The 15,909-nt window shown below is 33.9% G+C and overlaps 2 protein-coding genes across 3 annotated transcripts; one reads left to right on the top strand and one right to left on the bottom strand.

The window, feature by feature from the left end:
• Nucleotides 1-401: 401 nt before the first annotated feature.
• LOC129226565 (serine hydrolase-like protein 2) lies at nucleotides 402-7,282 on the bottom strand. Of its 2 annotated transcripts, none has more exons than XM_054861186.1 (2): nucleotides 7,134-7,282; nucleotides 402-3,147 (listed from the first exon to the last, which is right to left on the bottom strand). In XM_054861186.1, exons 1-2 carry the CDS (start codon nucleotides 7,214-7,216, stop codon nucleotides 2,109-2,111), a joined length of 1,122 nt encoding a protein of 373 aa, XP_054717161.1. In that variant the 5' UTR covers nucleotides 7,217-7,282; the 3' UTR covers nucleotides 402-2,108. The 2 variants fall into 2 exon arrangements, with proteins under 2 accessions (XP_054717161.1, XP_054717167.1); XM_054861192.1 differs by lacking the exon at nucleotides 7,134-7,282 and adding an exon at nucleotides 6,917-7,032.
• Nucleotides 7,283-7,542: 260 nt separating this feature from the next.
• Nucleotides 7,543-9,626, top strand: LOC129226558 (T-complex protein 1 subunit gamma-like). The gene has a single exon (XM_054861174.1). The coding sequence runs from the start codon at nucleotides 7,622-7,624 to the stop codon at nucleotides 9,275-9,277; it is 1,656 nt and encodes a 551-aa protein (XP_054717149.1). The 5' UTR covers nucleotides 7,543-7,621; the 3' UTR covers nucleotides 9,278-9,626.
• The last annotated feature ends 6,283 nt before the right edge of the window (nucleotides 9,627-15,909 follow it).

Below are 15,909 nucleotides of genomic sequence, written 5' to 3'. Positions count from 1 at the left end.
TACCTTAGAGCCAGAGGAATGTAAGTCACAAAATGATAATTTTACAGCAGAGAGGAAAAACTTCTTTTGGCGCATGCAAAGGATGGGAGGCACTTTCTTTTAACACTAGTAAAAAATTGAAAGGAATTTATTTGCAAGAATTACGTTCACATGGCTCGATGCAGAATGTGCATCTACATACAATGCACTAATAAACAGAAAATCATAATTTTTGAACTTAAAGTCTTTCTGGCTCTGAGGTACAGTTATTTGTTTACTTAAGGTTCTCGAGCAACCGGAAAAATTTACATATTATTAGGAATGACACTCAAGCTATAGATAAAATACCAATGAACTAGTGTGAAATATTCTGTTTCTGAAAAAAATAATTTCAAAAGAATATCAAGTCAATAACAGCAAAATATTTTACTCTTAACAGATTATCTACATTTACAAATGTATACTTTCAAAATGATCAATAAGCATGACATATTACATGGAATGAAAATCACCGGTTAAGCTATATAAAAATGAGGACAATAATTTTTCAAATGCAGCAAACGTTTATAAAAACATCAACTGATGTATTTTTTTTTTTTTTAATTAATACTCTTTTGAAAGACATATCACATTCAAATCACATATGAATAAATAATGAATACATGTGGAAATAAAACTAACTCCAATAAAGATTTAAGGATGATTTTAATTCAGTAAGAAATTGCTTTTTGAGGTGATACAAGTAAAATTTGGATAAATAATTTACAATCTATTCAACAGCCTGATTGAAATCTGAAAAAGGAGGTCGAAGGAGAAAAAAAAACATCCATTATAATGCTAATCAGATTGCACAATAACTGAACCACTTGAATTACCACTGAAATTCAAGTTTCATGATTGTTTCATGACACTGATATAAATTCTGGCTTATGGTTTAATTATCAAAAATGCAATTTATACACTCAATTTATTTCCCACCACTAATAAAATCAACAGTTCATTAAAATCAAATTTGAAAGAACTGATTTAAATCAATAAGAAATCATTACAAAAACACTGCTCGACAAAATTAGTACTGGCAGTTTAAAAAATTAAATTTTTAATGTTTTAATTCAATGTATGAAATAAGACAAGGTCATGAAGAGCTTTTCAATTTGAAAAGCTCTATGAGTTCCAATGCCTCACCTTTTCTTATCCGAATTATATCCCATCCTTGTTTCACCATTCCACAAGATTCCTTACTCCTTTCCCCTCTGAGGGGAAGATAACCAAGTAAAAGAAAGACAAGCAAATTCAGAACAGGATTCTTTGAAAAACTTTTTTTTTTTTTTTTTTTGAGAATTCAAAAAACTGTTTTGTCAAACGATCAGTTGAAATTTTGTCAGCAATAAATGAACATTTATGTGTTGGAAAAATGCTGAAAAGATATAACAATATGCCAAAATACAGCTAATGAGAAGCATCATCAGTACTGTGATTTTCTCAAACTGCTGTATTCAACTTTCACATGCTAAGTGTTTTTCACTTATTCTGATGAAATTAAGTAGAATGGAATCAATAAAAAAAATAAAAAATGTGATGAAACGGCTGCTTTAAAAAAATATGATTAACCTACTTATTAAATAAATGCATTTAAATGTATACAGCAGGGGTCTGGAAAGTTTTGAAATTTTGATCGAAGATCCAGAAAACCTTTTGTATTTTACAAGTCTTTAAAAATTTTAACCAGTCTAGCAATTACTTCTAAAACACTAGAAAAAGTAATAAAAGTTGTGCCTAAACATATTATTGCCTACATAAAATTGTTTTAGGTAATTTATTGTGTATTTAAGATTTTGAAAACTTTTTTGGCATTCCAGTTTTTGACCTTCTGAGCCTGCGGTTCACCAGTTGCCGACTGCTGGTATAAAATATTGAATTTAAGGGCCTTATTTTTTTTTCAGTTTAATTTATAGAATTTAATTGTAGCAGAGCGGAGGAAAAATTATTTTAAATAAATAGCTTGCTTTTAAAATCTCACACCTATAATGAAGCCAAACCTTTCAAGAAGAATACAATTATCTAAGATGGTGAGGACTGTAATATTAAGCAACTCAAAATTACTAAAGTGTACGTCTTAACTCTGAAACCTACAATCGTGATGACATTTTCACTTCATTATTATTCAGAAGAAAATCATTAATGAAAGGTGCAATTCTTTCTGGGTTATTTAAATGTACAAAATGATTACCATCCACATGCTTCAACTGAAAGTTTCTGCTGTTTTTCTTATATATGCCGAAAAATGTTTCAATGACTTCAGGTGTAGATGACGCATAATTAGGATGGGTATTATTTGCCATAATCATTAGAATTTCAGTGTGTATTTGTGACATGCACTGTTCCACAAATTCATGACTTCTCCTGCTAAACTGTTCAATTGTCCTGCATCTGATATCTCGACTAAATACAACACCTTTACCACATTTTGAAGCGCGGGTGCCTCTTTGATTTAAAATTCTTGCGCCCTCTAACGTTACCTCATTGTACATGCCTTCTTTAAGCCGCTGAGCTGCAGTCTCAATCGTGTAAACTGGTGGGTCTTTATTCATTTTAGATTCATTTTTAAAATGATTCTGTATTGCGTTTATTGTTTCATGTGGGAAAGAAGTCACTGGTCTTGATGTTGGCTTTGCAATATCAAGTACCACAACCTTTTCAACTAAACTGGGAAAAAGTGATGTAAACATCAATGCCAGAGCACCTCCAAGACTATGTCCCATTAGATGAAATTTATTCCAATTGAGGTATTCAATTACTCTTTTGAAATCCATTAGCATTCCAACATCTGTATAAACACAACCTAATGGTCGATGAGAAGACCTGCCATGCCCTGGAGCATCAATGGCAACAATAAAAAAATTCTGGGACAACAATGGGATGAGCTTATCAAATGTTCCACTATTATCTAACCAACCATGTAGGGCTAAAACAGGAATTCCTGTTTCAGCTCCCCAACATTTTGCAGCAATATGTCCATATGGAATAGGAATGTTCAATTCTTTTACAAGATAGTTACTTTTCACATTGCTAGAGGCAGAACTGCAATATTTCCTTCCACTTGAGTGTTGTTCATGGAACATCTTCTGCGTGTTCCTCAGCTGAGGTAAATAGAACCCCCGACTATATCTGCAAAAATAAGCAAATATTTTAGAGACTGAATTCAATTCACTTCCTCTTATTGTTGAATTTAAAACTAATATATGCTTTGTATAAAATAAATGGCAATTATTTCCATACTTTAAAAATCATAGCTGTAACAGAGCTCATTCTAGACTTTTAAAAGAGTATGGCTCAAACTTATTCAGGAACGGGACACAGTATGCAAAGGGACAATAACTGCTAGAGCCACCACTAAATTTATATATTTTAATCGGATACTAGCCGCCTTTGACAGCTCGTGCAACCTGCCTGCGGCGGATTGGTGCACAATGCCAGGGGCTTCACCACTTCTTGCCAAGTGTGTGGTACACTAATTTTTTGGCGTGGCACACCTTTAGAACCATTCCATTCTTAATCCACCTCCCTCCTCCACTTTACCATTAATCCGAATCATTCAATTAGTTCCGCTTTAAACAGAAAAAGAAAGAAAATCTAGCCATACAAAAAGGGTTTTGTGGAACATAACCTTAAAAAAAACAACTGATGGTAGGGTTTGGTAATGTGCCAGCGTACTTTCCTTTGGACAGTAGTAAAGGCCCCTTCAGAATTTACATTTTCATTAATATCTCCGCTAATGATAGTCTTAGAAAAATGAAAACTGCGTAAATATAATGCCTGAAAAATTACGAATCTACCAATATCTTTATAAAATACAACCGCCATCCCAGTCATTCCATCCAAGGACTGCAGTTTCTTACTTATTAGCACCCATCAGCCAGGAATAGGAAGTGACGGAGGTGGAAAACTTCTTAAGGAAGCCAAGATAGCCAAACATACTGGTAGCTAATATAGAATTAGCACTTGACCAGACGAGTGATTGAAACAATGGTTGGGTTCTATATCAGCTAGCCTTATATGATAACTCTATTGATTGTCATCCTGATCCATTAACTTGTTTTTATTCAACAACGTAGCTATGTAAATCAAGAACTCCCTAGAATTCTCTTGAAAGTAGGTAAGAGCTGAGAACTGTTTAAAGGAATAATCACCAATTCAACTCTCATTTCTTTAGATGAACCAGCTATTTAGGGCAGAGTTTCTTAATTTGTTTTATAAGAGGAACCCTTTTTTTCCCGTGAGACCCGTTTGTTTTTCCCAATAGTACAGTTTGAATGGAACATTCTAGAAGTGGTTTATTGGAAACAAAAGTTTTTCCTGCATATAGATTTAAAAAATATTGATTTAGAAAAAGACATTTCAAAATTAACACAAAATTTCTTTAAACATCTTTATACAACGCCTTTCAAACTAAGTTTTACGGTTTTAATTCTTAAGATATGAGTGGTACTTATTCTTACTATGATAGATGCATCCTTAAGATCAGGCTTTGTGGAAGAAAGTTGCATCCTCAGATCAGGTTCAGCACTAAATCTGTTGTAATTTATTCATTTTACACTTTTTTTTTGACTTGTAAGTTGAGAACATACATTTAATTACAAATGGTAAAAGTGCCCACCTAAAATTTTGTGACAATACAAATACAAAAGTGACGACCAGCAACAGGCTCTGGGCCCAGCTAGACTGGCTCCTAGTCAATTTACAATCCCCAGTGAAGATCAAAGGTCCTCTTAAAACTATCTACTCCCTTGCTCATTACCACCTCTTCCGGTAAACTGTTCCAAGGTTCCACTACCCTGCTATAATAATAATTTTTCCTAATATCCATGTTAGCCTGAGATTTAAATAGCTTAAAACAATGACCCCTTGTCCTGTTTTCAGTGCTAAACTTCAGTCCCGTAACATCTTTCATTTTAATAAATTTAAACAACTGAATCATGTCCCCTCGGTCTCTTCTTTGCTCAAGACTGTACATTTTTAACCTTCTAAGCCTGGAATCATAGTCTAAGTGCGAAAGTCCATTTATTAGCCTTGTAGCTCGCCTTTGAACCCTTTCCAATACATTAATGTCTTTCTTAAGATAAGGAGACCAAAACTGAACAGCATACTCCAAATGAGGTCTTACCAAACTTCTATATAGGGGCAGAAGAACTTCTTTAGATTTGTTAGAAATAGATCTATTGATAAACCCAAGCATCTTATTGGCCTTGTTACTAGCAATGCTGCACTGTTGGCTGAACTTTAAATCCTGACTTATTAAGACCCCCAGATCAGTAACTTTGTCTGCCTGACTAATAATTGAACCTTGCAAATAATAACTTGTACACTTATTTCCATGCCCTAAATGTAGCACTTGACATTTCCCAACATTAACAGCCATACCCCATTTATCAGCCCACTCCGTAATATGATCTAGATCCTCTTACAATCCAACTGAAACATCCCTCTTTAAATTGCACCAGACTTTCACAGAATGGCATCAATTTAACTTTCTGGTGCAAGGAAGGATCGCATATAATTTGAAGAAAAGAGTTGCATTCTAGAACAGACATAATTGAAAGCAGGAATACCATCTAGCGCAGACTGCACCATTAAAATAGGGGGAGGGATTTTTGTTTTGGAGGGGAGAGGGGCTTAATTTGGGATATTTGGGCCTTTGTGGTATTTGGGGCAGGGAGGGGAGGTGAGCACCCCTGTTGAAGACATTGACAGTAACTGGGTTTTCAATCTACTATTATTATATTCTCAGCTGTTCATTTGGAAGATAATTTGAAAAATGGAAAGAATGCAAGTTTTTTTCGTGGAATCCTTGAGTGATCATCATGGAACCCTAGGGTTCCATGGTACATAATTTTTAAAATGCTGATTTAGGGCCTTCACCGCCAACATTATAAATCATTAATTTTTAATCTTACCAGGATAAGAATTCTACCCGTAAGTTATTATCTACTTTGTTGCCAACTAAAGAGAAATCTGACCTGGTTTAAAAAAATTAGAAATGGAGGCTTATTTAAAAAAAAATAATAATGAGAGTATCTATATCTCTTTGAAGAAACAAAAGACTTAGGGATTAAAATTGCAATAAAAGTTGTCTTAAAAATCAGCAATGCACGATGAAGGCCCTCAAATAATAAAACATCATTACAATATTGAGAATGGATTAGGCAAAATATACAGGGAAACTAAACTTACTTAGAAAGGGAATAAAATTCAATAAATACAAATATGACAACCAGCAATAGGTTCTGGGCCCAGCTAGGCCGGTTCTAATCAATCAGTTTATTAGTCCCCAATGAAGATCAGAGACCCTCTTTAAGCTATCTTACACCCACACTCATCACAGCCTCTTTAAGTTATCTTATCTACTTCCCCTCCCTAATTTATTCAGAACCCCCTTAAAAAAAGGATTTATGGCTACAGCACTGAATGTAGATATATAATAACTGAATAGTAATTTTACTTAAGAATGGGGAAAATGACATATTGACATTGATAATGTTTTATAATTTTCAGGTAATTCAGAGGAAAGAGCGCAGGTGGTATTATATGGATTTTTTCGTTCTTAAAAACATTTCAGTAATTATTTGCTACAACATTAAAAGTAATTAGAATAGCAGAATGGTAAACAAAGGAGAGGGGAGAGGTGGAGACCATAAGAAATTTCAGTCACAATTGATTAACTTTGAGATATACATTGAAAATTTAGTGGTTTTTGAAGTTTGAAGATTTCTTCAGATTTAGCTTTTGAAGGCAAGAATTAAAATCCTAAGTTGAAAAGATAGGCAAGTTCTATGGAATAAACTTCCGCAGCAATATTTAAACCATCCAAATTTTCCTCATAATTTTCTCTAAAGTAATAAAAGAAAGAGAAAAAAAGGATTGGTGATCCATTTCTTACCGAGTTTTTGAAAAATTCTACAAAAATAAATATATATTTCATTAGTTTTACGTTTATATGATTTTGCTTTTGAACCTTCGTTTTTCTCTACATAGCAAGCTATGATGAAAGGGAAACTGAAGAGATCAATGCCCTGCTATGAGTTTCCCCATAGGCTATACCTATGTAGCGTAACTAATTACTGACTTTGAGCATTATAATATGAAAATATTCATACATGTTTGAACTTTTTCCTATACTAAAAGCAGAATAAGGAATACTTCCAGGCATAAAAAAGTTTACACAGACTTTGTGAAACATCTTAGAAATCAATAAGTTCTTGGTTTTTAGTGTAGTTTTTAATTTTAATTAGTCATGCTGCGCAGAAATTCGTCTGTCTCTTTCAATCGGAAACTTCTTTCATTGCCACCATTTAAACTTATTGTAATACAAAAAGGACAAGTCCTTAGTTCATCTTGTCAATTTTTAGAAAAATATTTCAGGGTTGAAATTGGCTATTTAAAATTCAATAAGCAGAGGAAAAATTATGAAATTGCTGCTACGTCAAATAACTTGAAACAGTTTCAGGAGAAAAGGAAACTTTGTCCAGTCCGCAACCGTAACGGATTTTAAATTCCTCTCTCGCCATTCTTGAAAGCTCTCCTCCGTTCCGGTTTGTTATTGTGTTATAAATTCTTTGTTAAGAATTCTACAGAAGCGTTCAATATGATGCAACTCGGTGGTGCACCAATTTTAGTGCTCAGTCAAAATACGACGCGAGAATCGGGTCGTAAAGTTCAGGTGCAAAATGTTTTAGCGGCGAAAGCAGTTTCAGATGTCATCCGCACGTGCCTGGGTCCCAGAGCTATGCTAAAAATGCTTCTCGATCCCATGGGCGGCGTTGTCATGACTAATGATGGGAATGCGATTTTGCGTGAAATAACAGCTCAACATCCTGCTGCTAAAACGATGATTGAAATAAGCCGTACCCAAGACGAAGAGGTGGGTGATGGAACAACATCCGTAATAGTCCTCGCTGGAGAATTGCTTCAGAAATCATTACCCTTTCTGGAGCAAAATACTCATCCTACTGTTATTATAAATGCTTATCGCCAAGCATTAGATGATGCTGTCAATATTTTACAATCTCAAATTTCAATCCCAGTAGATGTTGATAATACTGATGAGATGTTGAAAATCATTATGGGATGTTTGCGAACGAAAGTTGTGGGAAATTTTGGAGAAAAAGCCTGCGAGATAGCACTGGCAGCTATTAGGACTGTTCAACTTGAAGTCAATGGTCGCATGGAAATTGATATAAAAAGGTACGCAAAAGTAGAGAAAATACCAGGTGGGTCAATCGGTGATTCCAAGGTTTTGGATGGCGTTATGTTGAATAAAGATGTAACACATGCAAAAATGCGACGGTATATTAAAAATCCAAGAATAATGCTTTTGGATTGCAACTTGGAGTATAAAAAAGGAGAAAGCCAAACTGAAATAGAAATCTCGAAGGAGGAAGATTTTACTAAAATTTTACAATTAGAAGAAAAATACATCCAGGATCTTTGTGCAGAGATCATAAAATTTAAACCTGATGTCGTATTCACTGAAAAAGGTGTAAGTGATTTAGCTCAGCATTATCTTTTGAAAGCCAACATCACCGCAATTCGAAGAGTCCGTAAGACTGACAACAACAGAATTGCCCGTGCTTGTGGTGCTACCGTCGTCAATCGTGTGGATGAGCTGACCGAAGACGATATCGGCACAGATGCTGGATTGTTTAAAATTGAAAAAATTGGGGACGAATACTTTTGTTACGTTGTCGAATGCAAGAAGCCTAAAGCCTGTACCATCCTTCTAAGAGGTGCAAGTAAGGACATTTTGTCTGAAGTAGAAAGAAGCTTGCAGGATGCCATGTGTGTGGCTCGGAATGTGATCTTGGAACCTTATCTCGTTCCTGGCGGTGGGGCAGTGGAGATGGCCGTAAGTCAGCGCTTGATGGAAAAATCCAAAAGCATCATGGGTATCAGCCAGTGGCCTTACCGTGCTGTTGCCTCGGCCCTTGAAGTTATTCCTCGCACTCTGATCCAGAATTGCGGAGGAGATGTCATCCGATCCTTGACGGCTCTTCGTGCTAAGCATGCAACGGCGGGTAATATATCTTGGGGAATCGACGGACAAACTGGACAGTTGGTGGACATGAAAAACTATGGTGTTTGGGAACCACTTACAGTAAAGTTGCAAGCTTATAAAACGGCTGTTGAAACAGCAATCATGCTTTTGCGTATTGATGATATTTTGTCTGGAATCAAAAAGAAAGAAGATCACCAGCAGATCAACCCCAGCATGGAGCCATCTGAAGAATCGATGAAGGAATGAGGAGTTATCGGTCATCAGCACATATGGCCATGTTGCTTTCGTTTTTTACGATTTTTCATTTCTTTACATAATGTACGAAAGGGATACTTAAAATATCAAATGTTTCTTAGCAGCAATATTTTTTTGATAACTCTACTGCTTTGCTGCACTTGAACAAAGAATTACATTATTTATTCACTAACCAAGTATAAATTCTAAAAAATGTAGATAAAATTTTTACTTTTCAGCTCTTAACTATAAAAAAATATATAAGCTGTAATTTTGTATTGGGTAATAAAATGTATACCTATGATTACTTGTTATATTAAAGCTTGTAATAAGCATTTGGTTTAATAACCTATATAAAGTATTATCAATGGTTAACATGACCTTTTTCTTTGGTATTCGAAATGATACACCTGGGTAATAGTTGATGTTGCTTTCTCCTTTAGATTAATGATGATCCTCTCCAAGCAAAGTTGGTTGCAAACAAACAAAGCTGTGGCATAGCGAAATTTATTAAGGAGGGATAGTAGAAATGTGCAGATATTTTGTGCCCTCATTTTCAACTTGATGCCTAGATTTCCCCAAAGTGCCAAAAGTTTTGGATCAAATTTCAAAAAAACGAGCTGATGTGTGCATCACATGACTTCCTTTTACACCAATTTAATGCTATTTCCCTATTATTGCAATTTTAATGGGATTCTCTCTCTAACTCTTTAAATATCACTAGCAATGGCCACATTGAAAGCAGATTTTAAAAAAAAAAAAAATCGCCAAGTTGGCGACAAAACTTGGCAACCAAAAGACTGGCGATATATCGCCAAGTGACCGCCAAATTATAACACCACTTGAGTTTGCATCGAAATTAACAATGATTTCCCCCCCCAAAAAGGTGCAAAAGACCCCCTTAGGAACATCCGAAAGCAACCAAAAGGGGAGGTGCACAACTAGACCCCACTACGAGTCTATGTACCAAATTTCAACTTTCTAGGACATACCATTTTTGAGTTATGCGAGATACATACGCACATACACACATACATACAGACGTCACGAGAAAAGTCGTTGTAATTACCTCGGTGATGGTCAAAATGGATATTTCGCGTGTCTATACATTCTTAGGCACTTTTCCGCATGTGGTCGAATCGAAAAAAAAACTCAACATTCATTTGGGGTGAGCAAAATGGAAATTAAGGGCGATTTTTGAGTGAAAATTTTTTTGCGAATACAATACTTCCTTTTTTGTAAAAGGAAGTAAAAAAAGGGTATAGATTTATTAGAAATAGCACCCAAGTTGTACACTAGGGCACCCATATGCAAAATTTTAAGGGGGGAGGGGCTCAGATATTTTCTCAGTAGAAACCGAATAAGTTATTAAAAATTCGACATTTTTAATAATTTATTCATTAATTGCTGGAGAAGAAATGTTTTTACATTTTTGCGAAGAAAAAGTACAAAAAGCAAGGAAGTTCTCATTTCAAAGGGTAGGTGGGGGCTTGAGCCCCCACTTGTTCCCCCCCCCCCCCATATGGGCACCCTTGGTTGTATATTTTTCTGACTAGAAACTTAAACTAGGCACTGTCATGATCATGAGACCCACATTTTAATTCTTATTTCTAATCCTATTTATAAACGTTGACAATGTAAATACAGTCATGCATATTTATTGTGAAGTTGTAAGCGAAATTATGGCTAAAGTAAGATCTTCAATGCCCCATCATATTTTACTGTATATAGGGATGAGATTTTGCTGGAATTGTGGTCTTCTATGTTTGTTTTGTTAAGTTTTCTTCCCTGTTTCACTTTATCAGATCTCAGAGCGATCCTATAGGTCTTATAAATGTGAAACAATTAGGATTTTTGTTATATCCCTTGATCTGCATCCACTTCTATTTCCGCTATAAACTTATGTTTTGAAACATGCCAGCTTAGAAACATATGCCTTGTTTGAGATTTCTATCCTTTTAAATCCTAAAAATCTTCAATTAATTTGAAAAATTTGAGGTATTTCATTATACACTTTACTGTAAATCAGCTCATTTCATTCATTTTTTTAGTAATTTATAAGTTAAACATTATTTTAGTTGCTGGTTCATACCATGTAGGGTTGACAAAAAAGACATGTTTTGACACCTAGGAGCTCAGATTTTTATACAGTAGAAGACCATTATAACGTCGACCTATATAACGCAATTCTCTATAAAACGCCCAACTTTTCAGAAGTAAACAGTAGATTTTGGAAGCTTAAAAATCCATCTGTTTTGCTTTGCAAACATAAATGGTTAGACAAATTAAATTTTGCAATTTTTCATCTTTCCACCTTAATTCAAAGCTTTTAAATTTAAAATTTGTACTCACAGTAAACAGAAAATACCAGATGGCTGTTGAAAATGCAGCTGTTATGTGAGCCATGAAGCTAGCAAAAGTGCCGGATAATGCACTTTCTTTTGATTGTGAAACATATTTATTTGTGAATAACTAATTGTAATACTGGTGCTTTCATACTTATTGCAGATAAAAAATCTTGAAGTGCTAATATATAGATGTATTCTGAATGTTAATATCAAAATTTGTGAAATGATCTATATAACGCAAAAACCTGTATAACGCAAAAGCTGTGGTCCCAAGGTGTGCATTATAACTGTCTTCTACTGTAATATTCTTTCTATGCATTTAAGAAGACATATAAAATATTTTTGGAGAATCTGAAACGGTTTAGGTTTTACAGCCTATTAAGTTTTTTGGGATTTTATAGTTTTCATGATAAACTGATTTTGTAACTTTAGTGACCTTTAACTCATCTTTCGGTAAAAAGTTGTAATATTTCTGGAAGTTAAAATTCCTAGAAATGCATAGCACCCAGTCAAGTTTTAAATACTTTAAGAAACAAATGGCTTTAGAATGAATTTTAATAGTGATGAATTTTGTGACAGGTTGAATGTAAATTCATTTCTTAAACATAGGCTAAAGTATTTGATCAATGCATTTTTTCTTTATGTGTTCATAAGAATGATGGAACCTGGGATGAATATCATATCAAAGAGCTGGGATATGATTTTTATCAGGCTGGGTCTGATAAGTTGGACCTACATTCAGATAAATGCCTAACAAGATCATTTTTCTCACGGGTCAAGAAAGCAGACCTTGATAATATAGACAACCTCGCTGACGCCGTTCGCAGAAGGTTTTCAAAATTTGCAGACAGTTATGATATTTTTAAAATTTCTTCATTGAACACCTCTTTCCTGCCATTTTTGTGCTTCCTACTCGAAAAGAAGTATTGAAAGAGAAGAAAAGCATACTAGGATTGCATAGTGGTTCTCCCCACCAGCATATACAAATACAAATACAAATGTGACGACCAGCAACAGGCTCTGGGCCCAGCTAGGCTGGTCCTAGTCAATTAATTAGTCCCCAATGAAGATCAATGGCCCTCTTAAAGCTATCCACTCCCTTGCTCATTACCGCCTCTTCCGGTAAGCTATTCCAAGTGCCCACGACCCTGCTAAAGTAGTAGTTTTTCCTGATTTCCAAGTTAGCCTGAGATTTAAATAGCTTAAAACAATGACCCCTTGTCCTGCTTTCCCCGCAAAAATTTAATCCATTTACATCTTTCATTTTGATAAATTTAAATAACAATCATGTCCCCTCTGACTCTCCTTTGCTCCAGGCTATACGTTTACATTTGTGCTGTTGGCAGCAATATAGGACTTGAGGCATCCATTTTTTTTTTTTGCAGAAAATTTTTAAGACATTATTTGAGTTTGCACACATTTTTACATTTTATCTAGATTTCCAGGGAAAACCTGGAATTTTCAGAGAATTTCATTTTGATCAAAAAAGTCAAGGAAAACCATTAATTTTGTCTAAAACCTGGGGAAACATCTGAGGCTGATGCCTCACTTTTGTTGTACATAAGTTTTGATATTCTTATAAATTTACTGAAGTATTACTTCATAATTTGAATCAGACTAAGAAATACCTCTTCATTAATATTTTTTAAGCATTATAAATGATTACTGAAATTCCAATACTAAAATTTACAATACACTTTGTTTTTGTATATGTTGGAAAAGAAATAAATTTTAGATTTATAAAAAGAAAGTTGCAAACTTAAAAATTGTGGCTGGAATTTTATCTGGAAAAGTAGGGGAGGCTTTAATTTCTGAAAGTGAAGCACCCCCTGGTAGATTTAATTAACCAGAGAAGTTATAGGGGAATATGTCTTTTAATATTCACATTTTTGTCGACTTGAGATAAATAACCTCTTGAACTTTTTTTAAAACTACATTTGTGTATAATCTATCATAATGCAAGTTCTGTAGGATAAAATATAACATTTAGTTCAGGAAAATGTTTTGCAAAAAAGCATTCTTATTCCCCAAGAAAAATTTTGTTTTGTGATTTTTTTATGAATTTGTAAAATTTTCAGGTGTTTTTTAATAAGTAGAATTTTTCCTGAACCCATTTCTTTAAAAGAAAAAAAAAATCCATCACCCCTTCCAATATGATTCATTGTAAAGCTTTAAGAATGCCAAACTGCAAGAGACAAAAGCTTAATTTTCACCTGCACAGCTATTCAGTTGCACAGACAACTGGAGTGCTGATTTAGCAAAATGTTTTCTTAGGTGAATAAAAGCAAAATTAATTAATTCTGATGCTAAAATGTAATTAGTTTAATAGCATATTTAAAATGCATTACATTATTTATAGTGAAAGATACTTTTAATGCTTCTAGAAACATATCCTGCATATTAAAAATGGGAAATACCCCAAAATATTCAAATGTTTTTATGCTTTGTATTATGAATACATTTAACTTTGTAGAAAATGAAGCATAGCAATTGGAGTCATTAAAACATTACAGAGGCACACAACCTTATGCCCACTAGCACCACCGATTGTTTTACATGTGCCCACCGCTATGCTATATGACGACGATAAAATGCATCGGTTAAAAAAAAAACATGCTTCTCCAGTTCGTATATGCAATAAGCAATAACGGAGCACCAGATATATTCGATGTCATTGGATTCATCGCCCTCTGCATAAAAGACAAGATTTCCAAATGTTATCTTGCAACACTTTAATCCACAAGAAAGTTTGATGCAACAGAATTGTAGCCTTAAGACACATTATGAAAACAGAGCCTTTCTAAATTCTAATCATTCTTCATATTGAAGTACATTTACTCAGTAAAGGCAAAGCTCGATTTGTAAAGTTAACTGAAGATTATAAATACTATCTTGATGTTTTATTCCAAAAACATTTTGAACAGCCCTTTGTTGGATAACATGCTTGCCTTTTTTTTCATGTGTGGGATTTGGAGCTGCAGATAAAGAAAAACATATCTATACAGAGATCTTTTAAGCTTGCTTAAAGCGAAACTGTTTTGGAGGATATCAAACCTGAAAATGAAGACACCTTGTGCAATTTGGAAATTGCACAAAGTGTTTTCATCCAAGCCCATAGAATGCAATTTATCAATAGATCTATTTCAAACAAAAATAAGAAGGTTCTTCTGCCTTGTGTAGTTTGGTAAGACTTTATTTGGATTATGCTATTCAGTTTTGTTCTCCTTATCCCAAGAAATAAATTTCTTTATTGGAAAGAGTTCAAAGAAGGACTACTAGGGACTTTCAGATTTAGACACAGGCTTATTATGTATAGCCTGGAAAAAGGGGAATCAGAAAGGACATTTTTCAGTTTAAATTTATCAAGATTAAAGAAGTTAATGAGTTAAATTTTTTCACAGAAAGTAAGACGAGGGGTCAATGTTTTAAGCTATTCAAATCACAGGCAAACCTGAAAATTAGGCAAAATTACTACTTTTTAGAGTTGTGGGCACTTGAAACAGCTTTAAGCGGTCAATTGATCTTTGCCCACAGCCTGTTGCGGGTCTTCAAAATTTGTATAAATCCAAACTACTATTGTGTTTGGTAGCTGAAAAATGTTATTTTATGCTAAAATTATTTAAAAGTTCCAAATAGTTTGGGAAGGTCAAACTGATGAATTCTTTAGTTGTATGTTTATTTAAAACAACCTAAAGTAAAAATAGGTGTTAGGAGGAAGTGTAAAAAATATCGAGTTCATAATAAACACAAATGAGGGCTGTAACATTAAAAAAATAAGAAACAAATACACAGCATATATAAAAATCAATTTATTTTAATTAAAAACATGGGTAACATTACATCAGAAGTGAAATTGTACATAAAATGAAAAAAAAAAAAAAAACTTTTAAAACATATCACATGACAGGAAACATTAATAACTGATACTAATAAATAAGTACTCATTCTTACAGAATTATAATAATCTCTCACTTCTTAAACCTCTTTCGTTCTTCTCTCTGAGTAATATCTTGACTTTCAAAACTCTAGAGCAAAAATACGTAAAAATTGACCTTATTATCCATCAGTTTTTGAGTAATGCATTAGTACAGTTTTAGCCATGTCTTATAATGAATAAATACCTTTGTGCTGAAAATTAAAATAATCAGTTATCCAATGTTTTGAAGCAAAGAAAATGCAATGACTGCAGACACGTGTCCCTTGTAACACCGAAACACGTGTCTCCAGTAACTTGCATTTTTTGTGCTTCAAAACGTTGGATAACTGATTATTTTAACCATGACTTATACTTTTTTT

The sequence above is a fragment of the Uloborus diversus genome, chromosome 1 (assembly GCF_026930045.1).
Source record: "Uloborus diversus isolate 005 chromosome 1, Udiv.v.3.1, whole genome shotgun sequence".
NCBI classification, from domain to species: Eukaryota; Metazoa; Arthropoda; class Arachnida; order Araneae; family Uloboridae; genus Uloborus; species Uloborus diversus.
Note: the sequence above shows the minus strand (reverse complement) of the source record. Positions and strands in the feature narration are given on the sequence as shown.

Coding starts and splice junctions, on each gene's coding strand:
- LOC129226565 (XM_054861186.1), bottom strand. CDS start 7,216: ATGTTTCACAAAGTCTGTGTAAACTTTTTTATGCCTGGAAGTATTCCT. Junction 3,148..7,133: donor ATAGGAAAAAGTTCAAACAT/GTATGAATATTT, acceptor TTATTTTTGCAG/ATATAGTCGGGGGTTCTATT.
- LOC129226558 (XM_054861174.1), top strand. CDS start 7,622: ATGATGCAACTCGGTGGTGCACCAATTTTAGTGCTCAGTCAAAATACG.